Below are 24,238 nucleotides of genomic sequence, written 5' to 3' on the forward strand. Positions count from 1 at the left end.
GGACACAGAGTTAAATTGCTGCTGCAATGTGATGACTGTGCTCTCTCCAAAAAGAACTGCTGATGGACTTTCACAAAGTACACAAACAGGAACCCAGCTGACCTGCAAGCCAACGTCATGTGTCTGTTCAAATATCTGTTGTGCAAATGCCGCTCATGTGGTGCATGATGCTGGAAAAAAAAATGCATTATGGGTTTCAAATAATTTGACACATAAAATCAGATATGTATTGTCTTGCAAAGATGACAAGGCTTTTTTGAGTTAGACCTTGAGAGATTTTTGAAATATATATATATATATCTCCTGATTAAAATGGTTTATGTAAAACTGTATGTATGCTAATAAAGCAATGTGTTTCACTCAGGCAGAAAAACATTAATAAAATTAAAGACTGTGATGATCCCAAAACTGCCTCCATAACACAGGCTTCTAGGCCACAGTACAAAAACAACTGAATCAGCATTTAGTCTCAGATCAGTATCCATCTCTTTGAAAGAAAATAAGGGAAAAGAACAAGTCTAGACCTACCAAATATAACTCATTGATCCAAAGAGGACAGAATGAGTCACCTAGAGCTCAGCTGTCATTGCCTCTAGTCACAAGCACTAGCAGGAGTCTAAGAGCACAGCAGCCTCTCCATCTCTTCATCTTTCTATTATTGGGAAAGGATGGGATAGTGGAAAGGTTGGGTGTCTGTTAGGGATTAGCAGTTCTATTAGACATCCTTCATCATTAGGTGGCGTGTGTAACTATATCCTGGAAAATGGCTGCCAAAAATCTATGGGTTACAGTTAAAGGTGAAAAAAAAAGGGGAGGCACAATGGGTGGAAATTTAATATCTCTCATCAGGTTGACAGACATCTTTTTTTTCAGTCAACAGAAGGTTATCAGGCCAAGAGGATAATCTGTAAAAAATAGTCTTTATTCAGTGTCTTTTATTTAAAAACAGATAGGTGCATCATTCTCCATCCACTCTTCTGTCAAAGTGCAAAGGCCTTGTCTCCTCAGTTTGTCTGGAGATCTTGAATGACAGCTCATTTGACCATTTACATACAGGAAAAGCACAATGGTCTCTCTCTCTCTCTCTCTCTCACACACAGTTCATTCTTCTACCAGGAAGTTGATGAGAGCAGTCCTGGGAGAGAGGATGGCTTTCTTAATGACACGGTCAGCAAGGAGCTTCACGCCCAATGGGCTGCCCAGTACTAGCTCTCGCACCTTCTCAGCATCCTGAGCCACCTGGCGAGGCACAGTAACACTCCCACATGCCTTATTGTTAATCTGAGGAGGGAAGAAAAGAGAGCCCTGAGATTAAGAATTTAAAGAAACAACAGACACTTAAGTGCTTATAAAGCAGGGCACAATGTTATCAATGAGAATAAACAAATCCCAGCAAGCCAGATATAATAAAAAAAATAATTTCTGATGACAAATACATTGGTAATTCTATGTCTAGTAGCAGTATATAAAGCTGGCTTGCATTATTATCTTAATGATGATTTGCCATTTATCAAAAAGGCTTGAATCTACTTACAGTCAGGTCCATCAGTATTTAGACAGTGACACAATTTTCATAATTTTGCCTCTGTACACCACTACAGTGGATTTGAAATGAAGCAATCAAGATGTGATTGAAGTGTAGAATCTCAGCTTTAATTCAAGGGGTTTAACATATAAAAAAAAAATATTTTAAAAATACTTTAAAAATAATTTAAAAATATTGCATTAATCGTTTAGGAATTATAGCCATTTTTCACATAATCCCTCCATTTTTACAGCCTCAAAAGTAATTGGGCAAACTACCAGTTATAAATATAAGGATTATTTTTAATACTTGGATGCAAATCCTTTGCAGTCAATAACTGCCTGAAGTCTGGAACCCATAGACATCACCAAATGCTGAATTTCCTCCCTCGAGAAGCTTTGCCAGGCCTTTACTTCAGCTGCCTTCAGTTGCTGTTTGTTTGTGGGTCTTTCTGCCTTCAGTTTTGTCTTCAGTAAGTGAAAAGCAGCTCAGTTGCGTTGAGTTCAAGTGACTGACTCTGCCATTTAAGAACATTCCATTTCTTTGCCTTAAGAAGCTTTTCATTTGCTTTTGCGGTATGTTTTGGGTTATTATCCATCTGTACTATGAAGCGCCATCCTATAAGTTTTGCAGCATTTGACTGAATCAGAGCACAAAGTATAGCTACTTCAGAATTCATCCTGCTCCTTCTATCAGCAGTTACATCATCAATAAACACCAGTGACCCAGTTCCACTGGCAGCCATACATGCCCATGCCATAACACTGCCTCCACATGTCTGACAGATGATGTGGTTTGCTTTGGATCATGAGCTTTTCCTTTCTATCTCCATATTCTTCTCTTTCCATAATTCTGATACAAGTTAGTTTTGATTTCATCTGTCCAAAGAATCTTGTTCCAGAACTGGGCAGGGTTTTTTAGATGCTTTCTGCTTCTGTTTTATCTGATAGGTCTGTTTTATTTTTTCAGCCTAATGATGGTCTCCTTCACTTGCATTGATACCTTGTTGGACCGCATATTGAGAGTTCCCATGACCAGCTACCAAATGCAAATTCAACGCTTGGAGTCAACTCCAGATCTTTTATCTCCTTTTTCATTTGTCCAATTACTTTTGAACCTGTGAAATTGGAGGGACTATGTAAAAATGGCTGTAATTCCTAAACAGTTAATGCAATATTTTTTTGTTAAACCCCTTGAATTAAAGCTGAAATTTTACACTTCAACCACTTCTTGACTGCTTCATTTTAAATTGTGGTGGTGTACAGAGGCGAAAAAAAGTACGAAAATTAAGTCATTGTTCAAATACTTATGGAACTGGCTGTAGACTTACTAAACATTCAAAATCACATAGATGACTAAAACTTCATAGGCAGTTCGCGATCTTGTAATCATATTGAGATCTCTCTATCTGACAATTTTGTGATTTTCAGATATAAGCCATAGAGTTTTTTGTTTGGACACTCATCATTTTGATTAATATTTTAGAACTTTAAAATATCAAGATCTCAAAATGCAAATTCTTGCAATGTCAATTTTTGTTTCTTTAGATTAGTACAAGTCTAAAGTTCTTAAAAAAGGAACATTTTCAGTAAAATCCCCTGAAGTTGAAGAGGAATGAGCAAACAATCAGCCTCTGTTCCTCATATGGTCCCTGCATCTGCCAAGATCAAGTGAGACCGCTTGAATTTTGATAAAATCTTCCCGCGTGTGTGTGTGGGTACGATTCAGCCACAGAAGCCACCCCGCTCTGTGGGAGAAACCCAGTCCTGTCATTAAAGGGCATGAACTTCTTTAACTTCTGCAACTAGGCAGGGGATTCCCAAAATATAGCAGTATGCACACCCATAAGCCCACAAAGCCAGCTCACCTCACCAGTAAGTTTCGACAGGGCAGAGCCAGGGGGTGGAGGACACTTCCACATGCACACACAGGATTAGAAAAGATAGTGTGAGAAACTACAGTAGGCTTTTAATAAACTAGAGTCCTGGATACACAACTTTTATATAAAGCAGGGCCCACTTATATAAATATGGAGCTAGAGAGAGAGTGTGTGTGAGAGAGAGAGAGAGAGAGAGAGAGAGAGGGTGGCAGGGAGAGAGATAGAAACTCAGAGAGAGAGAGAGAGAGAGAGAGAGAGAGAGAGAGAGAGAGAGAATGGGTGGCAGGGAGAGAGATAGAAACTCAGAGAGAGAGAGAGAGAGAGAGGGTGGCAGGGAGAGAGAGAGAGAGAGAGAGAGAGAGAGAGAGAGAGAAAACGGGTGGCAGGGAGAGAGATAGAAACTCAGAGAGAGAGAAAGAGTGTGTGTCTGCGCATGTGAGAGAGATTGAGAGGGAGCCAGAAAGAGCATTGATCTGCTTAATGGTGTGTGAAGATGAAAGACAGGTGCTCTCTCAATATTTATTTTCCTTGCTGTCTGCTAAGACAACATTTGCACCATTCAGGGTGGCTCCATGCAGAAGTGCAGCTATGATCTAACATCTAACAGGTTCACTGAATAAAGCTGACATCTAAATTCCACACATCTATCATATTTAAAGTTACATGTGGGTGGCGTATATATATATATATATATATATATATATATATATATATATATATATATATATATATATATATATATATATACACACACACACATACAACACTCACAATCACTCATTTATTAGGAACATCAATTTATTCATGCAATCAGCCATCATGTGGCAGCATTACAATGCATAAAGCCATGCAGATACGGGCCAGCAGCTCTGGGTAATGTTCACAACAACCATCAGAATGGGGAAAAAAAATGTGATCTCAGTGACCGTGGCATGATTGTTGGTGCCAGACAGGCTGGTTTGAGTAAATCTCCTGGGATTTTCACGCACAACAGTCTCTAGAGTTTACTTAGAAAGAAGCAATAAAGAAAAAACACTCAGTGAGTAAGTTCTGCGAACGGAAATGCCTCGTTGATGAGAGTTCAATAGAGAATGGCCAGACTGGTTCGAGCTGACAGAAAGGCTCCAGTAACTCAGTCACCGGATCTGAATCCAGCAGAACACCGTTGGGATGTGGCAGAACGGGAGATTCACAGCATGAAAATGCACCTGAAAAATCTGCAGGAATTGCGTGATGCATTCATGTCAACATGGACCAGAATCTCAAAGGAATGTTTCCAACATCTTGTGGAATCCATACCACGAAGAATTAAGGCTATTTTGAGAGCAAAGGGAGGCCGTAATAAAGTGCTTAGTGAGTGTATATACACCCATCAGCCATAAAATTAAAACCACTGACAGGTGAAGTGAGTAACATTGATTATTTTGTTACAATGGCACCTGTCAAAGGGTGGGATATATTAGGCAGCAACTGAACAGTCAGTTCTCAAAGTTGATGTGTTGGAAGCAGGAAAAAAGCAAGCATAAGGACCCGAGCAACTTTGACAAGGGCCAAACTTCAGGCCCAAACGACAGGTCTTGTGGGGTGTTCCCAGTATACAGTGGCTAGCACCTACCAAAAATGGTCTGAGGAATTTGACAAAGAGTTCCTAATTCCTCAGATCTAAATCCGATTGAGCATCTGTGGGATGTGCTGGACAAACAAGTCCAATCCATGGAGGCCCCACCTCGCAACTTACAGGACTTCAGTAATACTTCAGTACAAGATGTCTCGGTGCCAGATGCCACAGTACATCTACAAAGGTCTTTTGGAGTCCATGCCTCGATAGGTCAGAGCCGTTTTGGCAGCACAAGGGAAGCTACACAATATTAGGCAGGTGGTTTTAATGTTATGGCTGATCCTTATGTGTATGTGTGTGTGTGTGTGTGTGTGTGTGTGTGTGTGCGCACGCATGTGCGTGTGTGATACACACATGCATACATAGTGAAGTTCTTTCATATCCTGGCAGCTTTAACCTCCAGTGTCTCTGGAAAATGCACAGCATTCAACCAATCAGAACAATGAGGCATCTTTACTCACCTCACCTGTCAATCACTGACAGCTGAAATAATACCTTAGCTGAATAAAATCACGTGAAAATGTAAGCTGGTGAATTATGTAAAGTCAATATTAGGCTGAGAAGTTCATATATAACCACTGGGTGATATACCTACTGAGCATTTATGAAGAACTTCTGATCTCTGACTCACTCAGCCTCCACAGTAAAAATTCGTTTATGCACACATCATCATGTGACTTCTAGGTTTAAACTGCAGCATAGGAGTTCATTTATCTGTCTCTGGAGTATACAAAACAAGCTATTGCTACTGTTCAACCATCAAAGTGAATCAAAGGCCAAGCCCTTCTACCCACCCTCCCACCCAGATTAATTACAGACATGCTATAAGAAGACACACTGGGCTCGTTAGGGGGAGACAGATTCACTTCCTGCATTCCGGCACACTCTCTAGAGGATCACAAACACTCATGTTCCTAAGTTAACACGGAGAGATTCAGTAGGCTTTTGAAGACAGAAGATCATTCATACTGAGCAGCCTGGGGATTGCACCTGTCAGTTCTGCTTAACGTATATATATAATGTACGCACTGTTCTGTAATATATCAAGTCTCCTTTTCTGTAATATATGTAATATGTAATATATTGTATATATTACAGAACAGGAGACTTGATAAGCAGGAATTCACTTTATAACAAGGTCTGTTACTGTAAACTATCATACTGTAAACATACTTATAGATATTTTATTTTAGTTAAGTATTCGCAGTGCGGAAACATTACAGACACTGGGTGTGTGATGTCCGTGTGTCTCACCCGTACAGACACCTCGAGTGTGTCAGGAGTCTGCAGGTACTCTGGGTCCACAGTGGGCCAGCGCTGCTGCAGCACATCTCCAGTCCCAAAGAGTGCAGGGTCGAGAGGGTTTCTCACCCGAGACAACCCTGAGAGCAAGAGAAAGAGAGAGAGAGACATTTAGTCTATTACAAAGAGGCAATAATAATAATAATAACAATAATAATAATAATAATAATAATAATAATGGTTATTCTTATTTTCTTTCTTTAGTTTTTACAAACTTTATATTGTCTTTACACTGTATTTATATTATATTGACACACTCACTAACCCAAGCTTTGTCCAAAAAATAAAAATGTACTACGTAATATAATAAGGTTAGTGTTTCTGTTTATTTTGTTCAAATCCAGGCTGTTGAGAAAGGCACTGTAAAAAAAAAAAAAAAAAAAAAAAAAAAAAAAAAAAAACTTCCACTGCTTTGGAATGGGTTTGAAAGACAGTACTGATAGAAGGTGAGTGATAGCACTCAGTTCTCGTGTATGCAGCCTGTGATTCAATTTACACTGAGAAGCACAGGGGTCAGTTGGCAAGGCCCTCTCTCCTGGGACATGGTAAATTTAGCAGTCTCTCTATGACCCACACCATTCCTCCAGGAAGGATATGTGTTTCCGCTAAACTTTGTCCTAGTGTGTTTGTGTGCGACTACATTTTAGGGGGAAAATGGTGCTCGTATGTAACTTTTTTATTTTAAATGGAATAATGAGAAATGATGCTCTCACTACACAGCTTGTCTTTCTGAGTTTTATTACATGGTCCCATAACATTTATAAACATTGAGATACATGCACATCATCTCCCCCCCACATACTTCCTGTCTCTCCATTACAAGCATTCCTTGGAGTTATCAGCTAGGGAATGGGGATGTGTCCACGCAGAGAAGCTCAAACCTTCTGTCCAATGTACATGTGCGACAATAGCTGGATGTGCTGGACAGTTATTTCCCCTCTTTCTTCCGGTGTTTTCCACAGCTCATAACTCTTGAGCAGGTTGTCTCTTTGCCAAACAATCTACACATTTCTGTTTTTTGTGTAATGGGTTATTTGGGCTGACTCCACAAATGTTCCTTGAGTTCTACATAATACTAATGTTGGGTACACACACACACTTGCATAAGTATCACCCCACTGAACTTTACCATAGTTTGTGTTACAGCCTGTAACTGAAGTGAGAGAAAATCAATACGGTTTGCAAAATTATTTTGAAATAAAAACGTAAAAGTTGTAATTGCAAAAGTATTCAAAGTGTTGCTGTGAAACCCCTAAAGTAGTTCTCATGCAACCAGTTGTTATGATAAATTGTTCAACGGAGTTCACCTGTGAGCAGTTAAAGTGTCATGTCTTCTCTATATACACACCTGTTCCTCGAAAGAGTTTGTTAAACAATAGCAGCATGAAGATCAAAGAGCTACCAAAACAAGCCCATAACAATGTTCTGGAAAAGTATCAGTCAGGGTTTGGTAATAACAAAAATCCCAAACTTCGCACATCCCATGGAGCACCATTAAATCCATTATTAAAAATGGAAAGAAAATCACATTCCTGAGGACAATCGGCAAAAGTCACTTACCAGGTACGGAGAACATTAGTCAGAGAAGCAACCAATGGATTTTACACCAACGGGGGTGAAAACTTATGCAATCACAACTTTTACGCTTTTATTTGTAAATAATTTGGCAAACTATATTAATTCCTCCCACTTCAGTAGTGTGGGCTGTTTTGTGTCAATACAATCCCCTCCGAAAGTATTGTTTTTGCTATACAATGAAGACAATTAGGTTTGAGATCAAAAGGTGAATGAGTCGATACATCAGAATTTCAACTTTCATTTCCTGATATTTACAACTAGATGTGTTAAACAACTTACAACATGCATACAGTCTGTACACAGTACATATAACAATGAACAATTAGCCTGTAATAGGTCACCCCTCCGTATCCTCTCCTCTATTTCCATATTATATTTAGCTATTTATTAATCGTATATCTCTTAATGTTCTAATTTTTCATTTAAGTTTTTTTTAATTGAATGCTACATCTTTTGTCATTTATTCTTTTACTGACATTTTTCCTACTACTGTCATTTTGTAAAGCACTTTGAACTGCTTTTTGCATGAAAGGTGCTATATAAATAAAGATTCTTCTTCTTATCCTTATTATAATTATTATTATTATTATTATTATTATTATTATAACATACTACCATGTGGCAGGTATAAAAATGCTGAGCAGGCCTCAGTTTTGGACAAAAATATGGAAAGGAAATGGTCTAAGTGACTTTGGAACAGCGTTCAATATTGTTGCAAGGACGCCAGTTTAAAGCCTGCCCGTGATTTCAATAGGAACTCTGACTAAAGTGGCATCTGCATTTAGATCTATTGGTAAGGCATCAGGAAATTGTGGTCAAAAGTGCACTTCAATGACTGTGATGCTTGTGCAGTATGTAATGAAAAACAACTGTTCTTCAGGTGACTGAGAATGTCAATACAGGGCATGATCTACATTCAGCAAGAACAAGAAGTTCTTCAGTAAGAACAGTCTGTCCACAACTGCAAAAAGAGGGATATTAAAGTAGGATTTAAAGGTTAAGTAGTGTAAAAACCACAGGCACTTCTTTACAGACACGTGGAAAAAGTGATATAGTCAGACGAGTTATCTTTCTCCATACTGTTGACACCTGGGTGAATGCACGTGTGGTGTACAACAAGAGAACCGTACAGGGCTGAAGGTGTGACCCATACAGTGAGGGAATCCGGTGGCTCTGTTATGCTCTGGAGACATTTTGCTTGCATGATTAGGGTCCACTTGTCCACTTACTGCATAAGGAACGGTCACTGCAAATCAACAAATTTATTCTGACTGATCACCTTTATCCTATGATAAAACATTTCTATCCTGATGGGAGTGTTTTGCAGGACCACAATGTCCCAATACAAAAAGCTCACTGAATTGTTTGATGAGTGTGAAAATGGTGTAAATCACATGCTATGGCTTTCATAGTTACCAGATCTCAACTGATGAACACCTGTGGGAGGTTTTGGACTTATGTGTTAGACAGTGCTCTCTATCAGTATCATCAAAACGTCAAAATTTGGAAGAATGCTTTTCATCCTTCCAGTACATCCAGAGATCTGTAGATTTGACACTGAGGCACATTGAAGATGTTACTAATGTTCATTTTGTCCAATAATTTGTCATGTTAAAAAAATATATCAATATATGTATTGTACACAGTATCAATATATGTAAGCAGGTCAGCAGGGAACATCTGACAATGGAATATGAAAACACACACACGCACACAGTTGTATTTCCAACATAGTTGAGGGCGTTGGAATGTTTTGGAATTAGATCAGTTGCCACATCAGCACACACCCAGGAGGATTAAATCCACCCACACTTAATTTCCCTGTTTAATCCTTTGCAAATCTGGTATTAAAATGAACCACTGACCCATGTGGCATTCAGAATAACAAGGGCTGCTAGCAAGTTCCATGTAAATTATACCTGGGATTAAAATGCATGCATATTTCTTAGAGAACGGTAATGAATAAAATCTTTTTATAAATTTATGAATACTTCTAAAATCTTTTTTTTTTTCTCTCTTTCTCTCAAATCAGCTCCCACGTACCTGCCCAAAGCTCAGAGGTCAGGTGAGGGGCCATGGGTGCAGCCATCACACACAGCGAGACTAGGGCCTGCTCAAATTCCACACTGTGCAGAACCACACGAGGAGACGCTTGCTATAGCACAGAATAGAGATGAAATTAAAAACACACTCACAGGTGTAAGCAGGGAGGATGAAACATCATCATTATATCCGTTTGTGGCTGTGGATTATCAACATGCACCACTTCCTTTGCATTGTAAACCCAAATAAGAGACACACTAAGGCATAAACTTATAGATTTGAAAGACCATATTTGCAAACATAAGATAATACACATCATATGATGCAGTGAGGAATGCACAGCAGTCGTCCCATATGTGCACAGCCTAATTTCTTCAGGACAGGGTTTTGTTAAGATGGAACAGCCATGGCTGATTAAAGGGGAGATCTGCAACTCACCATATACTTAGAAATGTCATCAGAGTATCTTTATATGCATATGATTCATCTACATGTGTTTTCTAGCCTCTATAATGAGTGGATAAGTGACTCAGTTACCCGGACTTACTACCACCAAACAAGAAAAAATAAATATTGTAATTAGAATGCGGCCAGTGAAATCAGCTATCATGTGCAATTTATGGCAGTGAAAACCACTCAAGTTCCCTAAAATCTGTTTCGATGTTAATACACCTCTGTCTATACCGAATGGCCTATTGTAATCGCAATAAAAATACCATCAGACATCTGCAAACCCTCAGAGGTAAACAAATATAATAACAGAAGACAAGTAACTTTTTATATCGTCTGCCTTTGCATTTTGAAAAATGCTGGCTCTCATATTTTATATATGGAATAGAAAAAAAAAAGAAATCACATGGTGATATGATGTCCAAAGTTGATTATTTTCCTATAACGGCATGTCATGAAGTGTTTTAATCATCTTGTACCACAATTACAAACTTTTCTTTTATAATGAACAAATTGTCATACTTTGAACAGTTTACAGTTATGTTTAATGTTGTGAAACATCCACGAGTCAAGTCAGTTGACACTTATGTCAAAACTTCAAGAGAGTGGAAAAAAACCTTCCCTGTTTTCCACTCTCTTGAGGTTAATCAGCCAAAAAAACCCTAAACACACTTTTTCCTTTTTCATTTTACAGAGAAACTGTGAAGTTCAAAGTGATCTGTGCTGTTCTGGAAAATTCTATAACAGCACAGAGAACTTTATATTCTGTAACTATATAACCATAAACCCAGTCATACTTTCAGTTTTTTTAGCTTAGGCGTGTCTTAATAGATTTTGACAAAATTGACAAAACTGATTTGTGTACTTTGACTGGTCTCTTCACTGAAAGGAATTAATCATTATCAAATCATTAATCAATATATAGAGCACTACCAGATGTGGTCATGCTTGTCTGTGGATGGGCACAAACATCTGTCAGAATGTATAAACCTATTATTTCTCTTATGGTTCTGTTTGTGAAACAATTGCTATAATATCACACCACACCAAAGCAGGCTTAATAAAATAACTCTGTATGATGTTTTTAGTAAATGAGTTTAATATGTGTGTAAAACTCTACAGAAAGGATGAATGTGCATGGAAGACTCACTGAGAGTGTGTTGGTCAGGCCCATCAACCGCGAGATTGCCGCATTCAACAGGAAGTCTTCTGTCAAGTGAGTGGTGACCTGACAACCAAACACATTAGTACACAAAAAATCTATTTTAGTTTCACTTCAACCCCATATCTTTTGTTCTCTTATTCTTTTGTCTCGTTTTATACGAGTTATGACTTATGAGACAGATAATTTCTACCTTCTTCAGCACATTTGTTAAAGTGTGGATTTAAGCCAACAAAGCTCAGCAGATTTAAACATAAAAATGACTTTCAGTTAAAAATTAATGCAAATTTGAAGGAGAGTGAAAGGCAGACTAGAAGAATAACATAATTTCTGTGTCCTAGTGATGTTCTTCTGCTAGAGATATTTCAGCTAATGAAAGGGCGCAGAGAATGTGAACATTATTCCTCTAATCCAGCTGGAAAGAATGGGGCCCTGAGGGTGAATGTTTTTTCCACCAGAAGTTAGGAATCTTATGATGATCTGAGAGCAGTGTGGTGTCTTCTCTTATGCTGATTAAGGTTAAGGTTTGGGTTAGGGGAATTGATTCTACATCAGCTGTAGAGAGCTGCAGGTACTTACAGACGTCCTTCATGCTAGAAAGCATGTGATTGATGGCAGAGGATTTTCAACAACAAGAATGAAAGGGAGACAGTGTGGCTTAGAGGCTCTGGTTGGTTCGAGCACAGGCCAGGCCTCTCAACCAACCCGGGCCTCTGGAGGAATCAATCCCAGCCTGAGCTATCAGAAGCTATTTATACTGCACTAAAGTATCATCTTCTCAATTTAACATCCTTTCCCTACACCTTTTCTGTTAATTTCTAAGGAATTAAGATGGATCAGGTTGCTTTTCATAGATGAACAAAAAAAAAAAAAAAAAAGGGTGGTAATGGTGACAGTCTGTGTCTTCTGCTAAATGATTCTGTCGTCCCTTCTTAATCATTCAACGCACATAGACCCACATATACCCTCACACTGGCGACACCAAGTGGTCAAAGTGTGCAAGCAAAAGAAGAATTGTATCAGTGCTATATTATGATATAGTAGAATGTACTATATTAATTATCATTATAATCATATAATCATAATCAGTATAAGTACTTCCTCTGACCTGAGCAATGGATTGATTTTTGTTTTCCCAGATCTTCCGGGCCTCTAAGCGCTCTTTCTTGTTGAGGACAGAGGGGTTGGGGGTGTCGCTGCCCTCACGAGCCTCTCTCAGCTTAGTGATGAGCCCCCAGAGACGAGACTGCCAACGCAGCACACCTGGGAGAGCGTCAGCTACACACACACACACACACACACACACACACAATCAGTGCAACATACCTCTCTTTGAATCACAGTCACATTACTACACTATTTGTTACGTTTGCACTGTAAGCTCTTTTTCACAAATGTCAGTATATTCCTGTGTTTTGCTTCAGTGCTAAGAATGTAGGAAATGAAAATCAAAATTTTGGTGTTCTCTCTCCTTCTTCTTCTTGTTCTTCTTCTTAACAAATTATTACAAAGTTACTAATTGACAAAATTAACAAAACACTGAAGATGAATGAATGAATGAATTCAAAACTGAGGCTGTATGGAGCTTGGAAGCGACGTACAAAGAAAAAAGTATTTGAATAATTTCATATATTTGGATTTTACATATATATATAATATGTGTGTGTGTGTGTGTGTATATATATATATATATATATATATATATATATATATATATATATATATATACACACACACACACACACACACATATTTCTTCCTTTGTTTTGAAATTGTTAGGGGTAAGATTTCAGATTTAAAAAAATCAGAACAATAAGATTTTGGAATTTAAATATTCAGAACCCTAAATACAAAATATTAGTCAATTCAGGTGTATTTTGTTACACTTTTTATATTTATTTACATGCTAACATATTGTTAACATAACTTACGGTTTATTCATGCTGAAGTTATTATTTGTCATTTGTTATTATATGTTATGAATTTTCAAAAATATACAGTATGCAATATCTGAATATATGTAACAGTGTTTCTATAATCATCAAACAATTTCAAAGCTATCTTAAAAAAGTGATACCCAATATTGTCATTAGTCTGACTAATTTCTTTATTAAATGTTTCTGTAAACAAAAGCCAACCAGCAGGTAGGCATACATTGTGTCAATAAATGGGACTGCTTTGGGGAGGGAGAAAGCTTTGTAAACATTTTAATAGCAAATGCAATTCACCTGGCTGCCAGCAGAGGACTCTAAAAAATAGAAACTGCCTCTTTAAAGCATGAAACCTAATCTAGATTTAAGGAAGCTTTCACACATGGATAACACAAGAGTGGGGGACTGCCTCAATTTCAGCTGGAAATTCAGGACGGCTGCTTCTATCCATCTGATTTTCACCCTCTAATAAATAAAACAACTAAACTGATCTGGGAGAAGCTAGGTCTACCCGTATCAAAACAGAGCATTAGAACTTAGAGACAGCTCACTCTTCACGTCCCACAGGATGTCCTGCTCGGGTGGAGCAGCGTAGAGGATGTAGAGGCGCACGGTGTCGATGCCATACTGCTGCACCACTTCCTCAGGGTCTATACCGTTATGTTTGGACTTACTCATCTTCTCCCAGCTCACCTGCAGCTGCTTCCCGCTTTCTCGCTGGACAGGCTCGGAGGCTAGAAGATGGCAAAAACACATGTAAAACAAAAAAAAAGGCTGAGATGAGGCAAACTCTATTCACTGTAGGATTTTTAATCCCTTCTCTAAAAAATTGGGTGCAACCCAAAGGGCCAAACATGTGTAAACTATTACCTCTTCTAAACAAAAGCATAAACCAGTCATCATGTCTGTCCTTACTGACACAGAAAGCTATTTAACAAAATCCCTTTGATACCAATAATACACACAGTCCATACAGAAATTCCCTGTTTACTTGGTTGCCTGGCAACAGTTCAGCCATGTACGATCCCATACTCACCAGAGACAGAGAGAGAAGTACAGAGAGATAGACAGGTGGAAAGATGGAGATTTATACAGCATTTGTCTCGAGTGGTTTCCATGACTAAGCCGACTGCTGTTGAGTTGAGCTGCAGTGAGGCATAATCTATTTTTGACCACAGCAACAAGCAAACCATAACTGGCTGAGATAACAGCAGCTTGAGATATAATGATCACTGAGCACCAGAGTAAAAGCTCTAAACACACACAAACACACACCTGTGAAATCAACATCCTCCTTCTTCAGATACTGCCCGCTCTCAGCCAATCGAAAGGTCTGACCCTTAATAAGGCCCTGCACCAGCAGCTTCTTAAATGGTTCCCTTTAGAAGAAACAAATTGATTGTAAGTGGCTCCAGTCCAACTGAACTTGTATGCTTTATTATTTATTGTATGCCATGCTTTATTGAGATATTGAGACTCTTACTCACTCAACAGTTTGGGCCTCATTTAACAATCCTTTAGTAAAGCTGTGGGTAAATGTTTTCATAATATTTACCGAAACAAAATAAAAATTCCTGTCAGATTTACAAAGTTTCAGTAGGGCTGATTTTCTTTAGACACGCGAGTCGATAAATCCCATTCAGCGCATTTACTGCACAGCTGATTTGCATTTAGTGACGCCCACAAAAGCCCATATCATACAAAGCTAACAATATTAACAGTGAGCTAAAAGTTGTTGCTGTTCTTCTTCTTCTTTCGGCTGCTTCCATTAGGGGTCACCACAGTGGACCGTTACACAGTTTTCACGCCAGACGCCCTTCCTGACGCAACCCTCCCCAATTTTATCCGGGCTTGGGACTGGCACTGGGAGCTGTCTTGTGCAACCCCAGTGGCTAGGGTTGGTTCCCTGGCCGGGAATCGAACCCGGGCTGCGGCGGTGAGAGCACCATGGCCTAACCACTAGCCCTCCACGAGCAAAATGAATTCTTTCTCATCATATGGCAGCATTTCATTCATCCTAATGGCTAGTCATATTTGTCTTAATAAATGGATTTCTTTAGACTGCTTTCTTTCAAGCCAGGGGTGTCTAGTCTTATCCGGAAAGGGCCGGTGCAGGTTTTCATTCCAACAAAGCAGAAGTCACACCTGAGTCTACTGATAGCTGAGATCAACTGATTGAACAGGTGGAATCAGGTGTGGTTTCTGCTTGACTGGAATGAAAACCTGCACCCACACTGGCCCTTTGTGGATAAGACTGGACACTTCTGTTTCAAGCCATTAACATGAAAGAACTAAGTTTCACAAAAATTTTCATAAAAATTCAAGTTAATTAAATTTGACAGCATAATCCATATATAAAATCGCACAAACCCAAGGCAATTAAATGATTTGAAGCCCGTCATTTGAGATTCACATTAGTGAGTCTCATTATACGGAAATTTACATAAACTCAGGAACTTTTGACTGACAGTTCTTTTGAACGAACATTTCTTGCGTAAATCCTTCTGCGAATGATTTATAAATAAATCCGTTCCTATCCAGTTTGACAAATGAGGCCCAATACTGTCAATATGTAACATTTAAATCATTATTTTCCATCAATTCTCTGTATGACCTCAGTATTATCATAGTAAAATTCTTCATCAAACTTAACGTCAGAGTCCCACTACTATGCATTAACCAGAGGTCATTTCTGACTCTTCTCTTATGTCATCTTAAGTGAGTTTTTCCCTTGCCACTGTCATTGTCTTGCTTATTAGATACCTACATTAAGCTGTTTGTCGTTAAAAGTGCTAGACATGAAGTTAACTGCTAAAGTGCTATTATTTTGCCATCCAACTGATGTGAAATCTCAAAGTGCTACGTACTTGTGTGAGACCAAGCCCTGGTCCTTGCAGAAGTGACTGAGGAAACGGGCGTAGTACAGGTGCATGACTGCATGCTCTTTTCCTCCTATATACACATCCACAGGCATCCACTGGTCAGCCAGAGAGCGATCAAAAGGCCTGAAGCAGATAGGACACAGTTAAATTGTGTGATCAGGATATGAACAAATTGTCTGCAAAGATATTTGCCTGCAATTTTTAGACATTACATTGTAAACTAGTGTGTAAAAATGAATGCATATACGGGCCACCACTAGAGGACATCCTTGCATAGCCATCTAGCCACAGAATTCAGAAAGAAGAGAATGTTATACTGGATGAGCAGTTGTGTGCAGTCTAGGTGTGCATCTAAACACTTGAGAGAGCACAACTTTAGATGGATGATAATATCACACTGACACTGATTTCCTGTGGATCTATGTAAAGCAATACTTTTAACATCCATATATTTTGCAATGAGACACTTGAAATCAAACAGACCTCATCGATCTATGCATAATTATACAATATTGAGGTTGAAAAATTAGTGTCAGAAAGCTAACAGCGCAGGTCAGAGCAGGAAATGATGTTCCACTGCTAGCCAATTCTCCTCTTTTGTGAAGATCTTGATATCACCAATGGGTAATGGCTAACAATTTATGATCACCACAAATATATATGTGCATGTGTGGCAGAGACAGAAAACGCAGAGAAAGTGACAGATTGAAAGATGACTTGTCTGAGTGTCTGAGTGGAGGAAATTATATATTTATATAGATCTATTTTTCAGTCAAGCTGCCATATGGCAATTCCTCAAGTGGGGTGCAGTTTGAGGCCCACTTATATTACTTATATGTAAAGGGAAAAAAAATCCAAAGTTTCTTCACATCCACCTATGTGCATATTAAACACTGAAACAGCATTTCTGCCCACAGAGTTTATGGGAAAATCTATCTATCTATAGCTAGAAATAACACCTCATCATCCATTAAAGGTAATTTACATTTTATTTGTACCCTAGAACATTAACTCGGCTGTGTTACCTGAACACATTCACCCCATGAAATATTTGGAATGTTCACTATGAAGCTAGATTAGCTGAATTTCCTGAAGATCATGGGAATGGGAAAAAGAAAAGTAAATTACTATTATTAAGGACATTATATTATGTCCTTAATGTCCTCACTCCATTAGCACTGAAGTTAGATAACCATATACTGTGGATCTGCAAGTTCGATGCTAACCTCAACCCTGTTACTTAAATGTTATAACAGGTTGAAAGAAAGTGATGTGGATGAAAAGAAACTTCATGAACGTTCTTCTTACCTCTCTGAGTTGTGTGGGTCTGTGTATCTGAAATAGTACCAGGCAGAATCCACAAAAGTGTCCATAGTGTCTGTCTCTCTCTGAGCAGGACCTTTACACCTGACATGATAGAGAACTGCGTGTGAAAAGGCAGGGTTGCAATACAGACAAACACCAAAGCATGACTTATAGCCTGAATACAAAACACATCAGTACCCATCAAATATGCAGACTTTTTTTTACATACAGATATTTTATTCCAAGTTAGAATTACACACTCCAGTAAACAGCCTAGCAACTATAGTTTCCAGCCTGAAATTGTTATTAAAAATTAATAAATAGCAATAAGCCAGACAAAAAAACAAACCACAATGGAAAATGTCATCAGGAACCACGGAAATGAAACAGCACTGATATTAGCAGTCTCTTAGTGTTTCATCCGTCTTTTCTACAGGTTGATGCAGACATAACAGAGCAGTAAAAAAAAAGAAATAATAATAAATCAATGTACAGTGGATATAAAAAGTCTACACACCCCTGTTTTTGTGATGTAAAAAAATGAAACCAAGATAAATCATGTGAGAACTTTTTCCGCTCTCAATATGAAATTACAACGTATAAAAATTAAGTGGAAAAAAACAATCAGAAATATTTTAGGGAAAAATAGGAAAAATAAAAAATTTATAACCTATAATTATGCAATAACCTGGTTGCATAATAACTAATACTTTGTTGTAGCACCTTTTGATTATATTACACCACTCAGTCTTTTTGGCTAAGAGTCTATCACATCTTGATTTGGCAATATTTTCCCACACTTTCTTGCAAAAACATTCTTGATCCATCAGATTGTAAATGCATCTCCTGCACACAGCCTGCTTTCAGGTCACCCCACGGATATTTAATTGGATTCAGGTCTGGGCTCTGGCTCGGCCATTCAAAAACATTGATCTACTTTTGGTTAAGGCATTCCTTTGTTGATGGATGTATGCTTTGGGTCATTGTCGTACTAAAAGGTGAAATTCCTTTTCAGCTTACAGCAGATGCCTGAAGGTTGTGCACTAAAAGCGACTGGAATGTGTAGCTATTCATGATTCTGTGCACCTTGATAAAAGCCCCAGTTCTGGCTGAAGAAAAGCAGCCCTAAAGCATGATGCTGCCACCACCTTGCTGCACTGTGGGTATGGTGTTCTTTTGGTGATGTGCTTTTTTTTCACACCAAACATACCTTTTGGAATTAATTTACCTCTTGGAATTGGTCTCATCAGACCACAACACATTTAGCCACATGGTTTGGGATGATTATTTGAGCTTGGATGGTTTTTTGTGAGAAAGGGCTTGTGTCTAGCCACTCTAGACATGTGATGAATATGAGAGATTGTTGTCACATGCAGAGAGTAATCAGTACTTGTCAGATATTCCTGCAGCTCTTTAATGTTACCGTAGGTGTCTTGGCAGCCTCCCTGGTAAGTTTTTTTCTTGTCCTTTTATAAATTTTGGAGGGACGTCCTGTTCTTGGTGATGTCACTGTGGTGCTCCATTTTCTCGGTTTGTTGATGACGGCAAAAACCTGACATTTTAACAGGGGTGTGTAGACTTTTTATATCCACTGTATGTTCAGAGTATAATACTTGGAAACAAAACAAAACAAAAGGAGCACATTGCTTTTATTTTCAGTTTTATAAAATGTCTTCTTAATAAAGATACGCTGCTCATTTTAGCCAGGCTACATAAATCTAAAATCAGTAACAACATCAAATAAAAAAACTATTTCAAACAATAATTATACATTATACTTAATAATAATGAAACTATTGTAAATGCACTGCACTTCATGGAAAGTATACATCACAAAAGTTATCAAATAACATATTTAACCATGCTCCACAGTCCCTGAACAACTTCTCCCAGTAGATTAAATTAAATTCGAGGCTTCGTCTAAGCAATCCTCCCTGTTGGTTTACACTGCCCAGCATGACACTATAACCGAAAACACAGCAAATGCAAAATACCAATAATGTATAATAATGTTTCTAATGAGCAGCAGTCCATGCATGATCTCTAGATTGGAAATGTCAGCTATGCAGCCACTCCAGCCCTGTCATTCAGCCCTGTGTGTTATTAAGGGACTAGCTGCTACTGGACACAGTACTGGGAATTTCAAGCCAACCCCAGAGCAGAGCAGTGCATATGTGGTTGTGTGTTTGTGTTGGAGTACAACCTTCCATCTCTTTCCTCCAAAGCAAACAGAATGTCCCCCAAAACTCTTTCACCCCAAAAATCAGAAGTACAACTTGTCCACCAGAGGAGACACAACAAACAAGCGCAAGACAAAAAGCGCCCACATGCACACACACACCTCCACTGGTCCATCAGTACCAATCAGTACCATGTTCGCCTGCTTATCCATGGACAATAAGTTGATACCCATATTATGATAAATTCCACTAATGTTTGGTGGTGCTCTGTTAGTAAACATAAATGTAGTGATATACACTCATTGGCCACTTTAATAGGAACCCCTGAATGCTCACTCATGCAATTATCCGGTCAGCCAATCATGTGGTAGTAGCGCAGGGCATAAAATCATGCAGATACATGTCAAGAGCTTCAGTTAATGTTCCGATCAAACATCAGAATGGGAAAAAAAAAGTGATCTCAGTGACTTTGACAGTGATGGCATGGTTGTTGGTGCCAGATGGGCTGGTTTGCGTATTTCATAAGCTGCTGAATTCTTTGAATTTTCATACACAACAGTCTTTAGAGTTTACCTTTTTGATAAAAGAGGGCAGAGGAGAATGGCCAGACTGGTTCAAGTTGACTGAAAGTTTACAGTAACTCAAATAACCGCTCTTTACATCCATGGTGAGCAGAAATGCATCCCACAATGCACTAGGTTAAACCTTGAGAAACCTTGGAAAAACGTCACCCTGATCTCTGTCTAACCAGCTATAAACATTACGTCATCATCAACTTTTTTGAACACATCACATCCTCACTTCAGTAATCACCCCCGAGAGGGTAAATAAAATGAAAAATCTGTGAGAACTCTCCCCTTTCTCAGCCAATGTCTCTAGCCCTGTAGCTAGTCTGTAGTCTGATGCTGAAATATAGTCAGGTTTTTTTTTTCTTCATATATGTATTGGCTCTGCTACAGTATTTTTTTTTCTCAGTTCAGTCTGCTGAAATACTTTGCTGGGTCTGCATCAGGACCACGGTCTGCCAGCTGACGATCGCTGCTCTATAGTAACAAGCAGTTGACTTGCTGTCAGCCCATTTGCTTTTCTTTTCGAAATTCATTCCAACATATTCTGTGAAACTTTTCTTCTTTTGTTAAATAGTTTTTTAAAATAATATTTTAAAATACAAAGATAATAGAAATTATACTTTACACAACATGCATAGTGCAAGTTCCTATATTTTGAATACTGCAAAACAGTCAAGAATGATATATTTTTGCTATAGCGCCAACCCTTATGCCTGATCTGACGCTTACAGTTAGAGCCAGAGGCCACCACATTGCTAAGCAACTACTTCAAGATGTAGCAGGTTAATTCTTTGAAAGCCAGAAGCTATTTTAAAGAATGAAAATCTTCATGCAACCCATAATAAAGTGTCCTGCGGAAATTGAAGTGTGCGCGAGATGAAGGATCCATAGCGGCAAAAGAGGCGATGTCATTTTCTGCATATAAAAAAAATGTAGATTTCAGCATCCCTAAGCCATTTTGTCTCTTGTTAAATGAGTCTGAATGCGTAAATGTGTAATTCAGGTCTCAGTCTCGCATAGATTCATGGCACAAAAGGGTGTGCGTTGGAGTATTATATCTCTGTACCTGACCGAGATAATGGCAGCTATTTGTCCACTGAGGAGATGAGAGACCCCATTAGACAGACAGTAACAGCTGAGGCTTGTTGAAGAGGAGACTAACTGTGGGTGTGTGTGTGTGTGCTGTGTCTGCCCACACTACTGGCTCTTGGATAGAGTGGTGCTTTGCTGAAGTGAGCTAGACTCAGCTGCTCCGGGTTTGCTTGAATCATTTTCAAACTCATTATGCCAATCTGCTGTAATAAGACGCTCTTAGAGTGCTTTAACCATGCACGCCCAAGAAGGCTTCAAATTGGCTCGACATTCATTTGGAAGGAAAAAGTTTACTTAACTGTAATTGTTGAAATGTTGGTGGCTACAACTCAACAGGAGTGGGTAGAGATTTTTGGCGTCAGGTTGTATATTCATCACTCGAAAATGTAATAATTTTCATGAACATCCTCAGCACCAGTTTGGGTGCCGGCAGGATAACAGTTGGATTTTTATGAATGCTGGCCTGCAGCAGGCTTTCAATTAGTCCTCTGGCTGCTAACAGCAAGACCAGACAGAGACAATATCGCTGCTAAGGAAATGACTTGCAGTTTTTTTTAGCGCTTTGCAGAGACTAGGCCGATAAGCCTTATCTCGCACTCGATCTTCACTTCGTAGCCTGTCTTGTTGGATGTGAGAGGATCAGTTAAAAACGGAAGTCATTTTCCTCAAACTGTCACAATGACATTCTCAACAGATAAGAAGTCTTCTAGTCTCTATAATTACAAGAATCAATCAACCTCAACGACTAAAGTTTTCGCCGAGACAAAATCGTCTGGCTTTAAGGACTGTAGTGTCTTATTCCAAAAACTAACAGGTCCTCGACGCTCAGCAGTCATGCAAGTTAAAACAGGAAAGGAACTGAGAACTGGTATAGGAATAGTCTGTTAAAAAAATATACAAAAAATGTAAAATTTAATTGAAATAATTTTGGGATTTTGGGATGTTAAGTAATATCAAACAGACGTGTGTGGTTTCTGACACTGTATGACATATTTACCTATATAAATGGACAAAAGTACACATGGCTAAAAACAGATGTAGCTTACCGGTATTTGTGTTAAGAGGAGAATTGCGCAAGTCTTGTTTTTTTCTTTAACCTGTCAAACTATTGCGAAGGCGTGGAATGTGTCTCAGGTGAGTCAGAAAACATGCTCTACACAGACTGGACATTTTGCTCTGATCTCTTTCTTAGTCTAATTGGCATTTAGCCCGAGGAAGTCATTTTCAATGATTCTAGCATTACAAAAGTTCTGAAACTTATTGCATAACTATGCTTTACGGTCCGAGACTCAAACTCAAACCAGCCTAACCTCAGGAAGAATCATATCTCCAGTCACCCTTATAGACTTTGTGACTCAGCTCTGACAGCATCTATAGTCTCAAGGAGGAGGTCAGTGATGGTAAGGGAATAGAATAACCTTTTCAGTTTCTCAGTCCAATGTTTTAACCACACAACTTGCTGAATGGCCAGTCACTTTCTCTAATCACATCTCTGCAAGACAGTTAAGCAAACAGAAAGACCATGCAGTGTAATTTTCTGGCATCCATGGAGCTGGGTGTTAAAGTTGGGCTACAGTGAGACACAGAGAAGTGAAGTTTTACCTGGGACATGTGCAGTTGACCCATTCCGGGGCCGACTGCAGCGGTGATGCCCCTTTCCCTGTAAGCGAAGCCACTTTAGGAAGCATGACGGGCAGCTCCTCCACAGCAACTGGGACAGGACCACAAGAGCTGCAATGCAGTATGGGAATAGGCGTACCCCAGTACCTCTGCCTTGAGATCAACCAGTCCCTCAGCTTTGAACTTGTCAGGTAACCACCCACATTTCTTTCCTGAGCTTTCTGGGTAATTGAGTTGAAGGCCTTCTCTCGGGTCTGACCTGTGAACTACAATAATGCTGATAATGATTATGAATGATAAAATTATAATTACAGTTGTTTGCTCAATGTTGAAATCATGATTATTCACCATAATTGTACATCAATAATTTTTTAAATATCATTTTAAACCAACTGAAAATATTTTTCATTTATATTGTATTTTTATTAGTGTATTATAGTACTATGTTCTTTCAAATCCTTGAATTAAATAGACTGTGTGAGTGAATTATTAGTGAATGATTCAGTGGATCTTTTAAATGCTAAATAATACACAGTCAATGACTGAATCACTGAATCAATCAAAACAAATCAACAAATCTATTAAGCTATACAGTTAAAACTAGGAATGTGAAGCTTGTGAATGCTCATAAATATATAATTTTGCAATTAATCAAGGACTCCAAAAATAGAATTAATTGTGCAGCTCTAATTATAACTCTAACTCTAAAATAGGATTAATTGTGCAGCTCTAACTCTCTTTATAGCATATTTGACTTGAGGCTGTTGGACATGAATCTGGTGTTACAGCAGTGTTAAATAGAAATTCTAGGCTTTGTCAAACACTGACTGGGTTTTATTCCTTCTCCACTGCAAGTGAGATCTGCCTCCAAGTCCTTTATGTAAGTAACAAGAAAACATGACACTAACTTTGACAAGCATTTCACCACATGCCCATTGTAACTGACTGGCATGTTATGAAGAATGAAATAGTCTGTTTCTAACCATCCCACTTTCTCATCTCTCCAGAACCACATCTGTATGCATGACATCTCGTTACCAACTGTGTAATTTCCAAGAATATTACAGGCTGGGAAGTGAAGGAGACCTGAAGTGAAGCAGTG

General features: G+C 38.6%; 1 protein-coding gene across 1 annotated transcript in view; it reads right to left on the bottom strand.

The window, feature by feature from the left end:
* Positions 1–901: 901 nt before the first annotated feature.
* lars2 (leucyl-tRNA synthetase 2, mitochondrial) overlaps positions 902–24,238 on the bottom strand; it is a 51,359-nt gene continuing 28,022 nt past the window's right edge. Inside the window, exons 12-21 of the mRNA XM_034307661.2 lie at positions 23,119–23,402; positions 17,679–17,777; positions 16,356–16,493; positions 14,764–14,867; positions 14,040–14,222; positions 12,666–12,835; positions 11,546–11,623; positions 9,946–10,057; positions 6,277–6,404; positions 902–1,281 (exon numbers count right to left, since the gene is read on the bottom strand). Of these exons, the coding sequence (XP_034163552.2) occupies positions 1,102–1,281; positions 6,277–6,404; positions 9,946–10,057; positions 11,546–11,623; positions 12,666–12,835; positions 14,040–14,222; positions 14,764–14,867; positions 16,356–16,493; positions 17,679–17,777; positions 23,119–23,402 (1,476 nt within the window). The 3' untranslated portion in view covers positions 902–1,101. The remainder of the gene's footprint in view (positions 1,282–6,276; positions 6,405–9,945; positions 10,058–11,545; positions 11,624–12,665; positions 12,836–14,039; positions 14,223–14,763; positions 14,868–16,355; positions 16,494–17,678; positions 17,778–23,118; positions 23,403–24,238) is intronic.

Source organism: Pangasianodon hypophthalmus, chromosome 1 (genome assembly GCF_027358585.1).
Source record: "Pangasianodon hypophthalmus isolate fPanHyp1 chromosome 1, fPanHyp1.pri, whole genome shotgun sequence".
NCBI lineage: Eukaryota > Metazoa > Chordata > Actinopteri > Siluriformes > Pangasiidae > Pangasianodon > Pangasianodon hypophthalmus.